Consider the following 1,359-nt stretch of genomic DNA (forward strand, 5'->3'; position numbering starts at 1 on the left):
GTGTACCCGAGGCTGAGCTTGCAGCCGATCGCGCCGGAGACGAGGTTGAACCCGAGACCGATGGTACTGGCACGCAAATGATCGAGGCCGACGGGGTTGGCGTGTGTTTCGTGGGTGTTGGCTGTGCTGCTGACTGCATGACTGGCTGTGGCGTGCTCTCGCCCTCTGCCAACTTGGTTTGCTCCGGGCCGTGCGCCTCTTGCTGTAAAGGCGCCTCGTCATCAGCATCAGAGACCATGGGTGAAGCTGGCACCGACATGGATGCTGTATCTGCCTCATCAATCCAAGCATCACTCGTCTGTATCCGTGGCACAGCAGCATCCGTCATTGGCCCTCCATTTGTCGCCACCACAGCCGTGTCCTGGGCACGTGGAGTGCTTCTGCTCGACTGCGCTGCAACGGCACCTGGTCCTGATGATGCTGCTGTTTCGACGTTTGATGCTAAAGTTACATCCAAGGTGGACCCTGGCCCGATCGATTCTTCTTCCTCGAGCCGTGCTGCAGGTGGCTCAGACAACACATCTTCCTCCTCCGCCATCGCCTCGGGCTCTGCCTCCACATGCCCCACACTCAACGCTTGGGCAGCGCGCTGCTGGCGCGCAGCTATTGCTGGCTCCAGGCGCTGTGCTGTTCCTGCGCACACGTCACAAAGCGGCTGGCCGGCAGCAAAGCATGTCGCGGCGCGGGGATCTAGCAACTTGCCGAGCGCCCAGCTGCGGCACGCATTGCCCTCGACAAACTTTTCCATGCCTGGTGCTGGCCCACGTCTCACTGGTAGCCACAGCTCGGCAGTTCCTCCCTGTTTATCGCGACCAGCCCGACCAAATGCCTAGCCCGAGCACATGTACACCATCAGCAAAACCAACAATTGAATTTTTTTTATTTTTTTTTTTGTTTTCAACTCCATAAAGTCACACGACTGTGTTTGAGCAACAACGTACCTGGGCCAGCGTATAGACGTTGTAGCCATTGCCATACCACAGCACGTGGCGAATGGTGAGCAGATCCACACCCGTGCTGAGGCAGCTGGTGGCCACAATGACGTCGCATTCACCCCGTTGCCACTGTGCCACATGGTCCTTTTGCGCCTTCTCCTCCAGGTCGGTGTAGTAGGGCAAGGCCACGTAGCCGCGTGCGTGCAGCTGGTCACACAGCAGCTTCACCTCGTTCACGGTGTCACAAAAGACCATCATGTGCACACGCTCCCCATTCGCCTGACGCATCACCCGCTGCGTGTCCACAATGGCTTGCACATGCGACAAAAAGTTTAGCTGGTTTCCGTGAAGCACACGCAGCTGCAGATCGCGACGCATCGTCTCCAGACGGTACACCTTGCCCCCGACTTGCTGACCCAGCTTT

At 58.3% G+C, this 1,359-nt stretch overlaps 1 protein-coding gene across 1 annotated transcript in view; it reads right to left on the reverse strand.

Annotated features, from left to right (window-relative positions):
• The window catches only part of MONBRDRAFT_11038 (uncharacterized protein), a gene marked incomplete at both ends in the record, with an annotated part of 21,291 nt that overhangs the window by 12,704 nt on the left and 7,228 nt on the right, over positions 1–1,359 (reverse strand). The window contains 2 exons of the mRNA XM_001748877.1: positions 7–829; positions 942–1,229. Coding sequence (XP_001748929.1) covers positions 7–829; positions 942–1,229 — 1,111 coding nt within the window. The remainder of the gene's footprint in view (positions 1–6; positions 830–941; positions 1,230–1,359) is intronic.

Source organism: Monosiga brevicollis, genomic scaffold (genome assembly GCF_000002865.3).
Source record: "Monosiga brevicollis MX1 MONBRscaffold_26 genomic scaffold, whole genome shotgun sequence".
In the NCBI taxonomy this organism is placed as follows: Eukaryota; class Choanoflagellata; order Craspedida; family Salpingoecidae; genus Monosiga; species Monosiga brevicollis.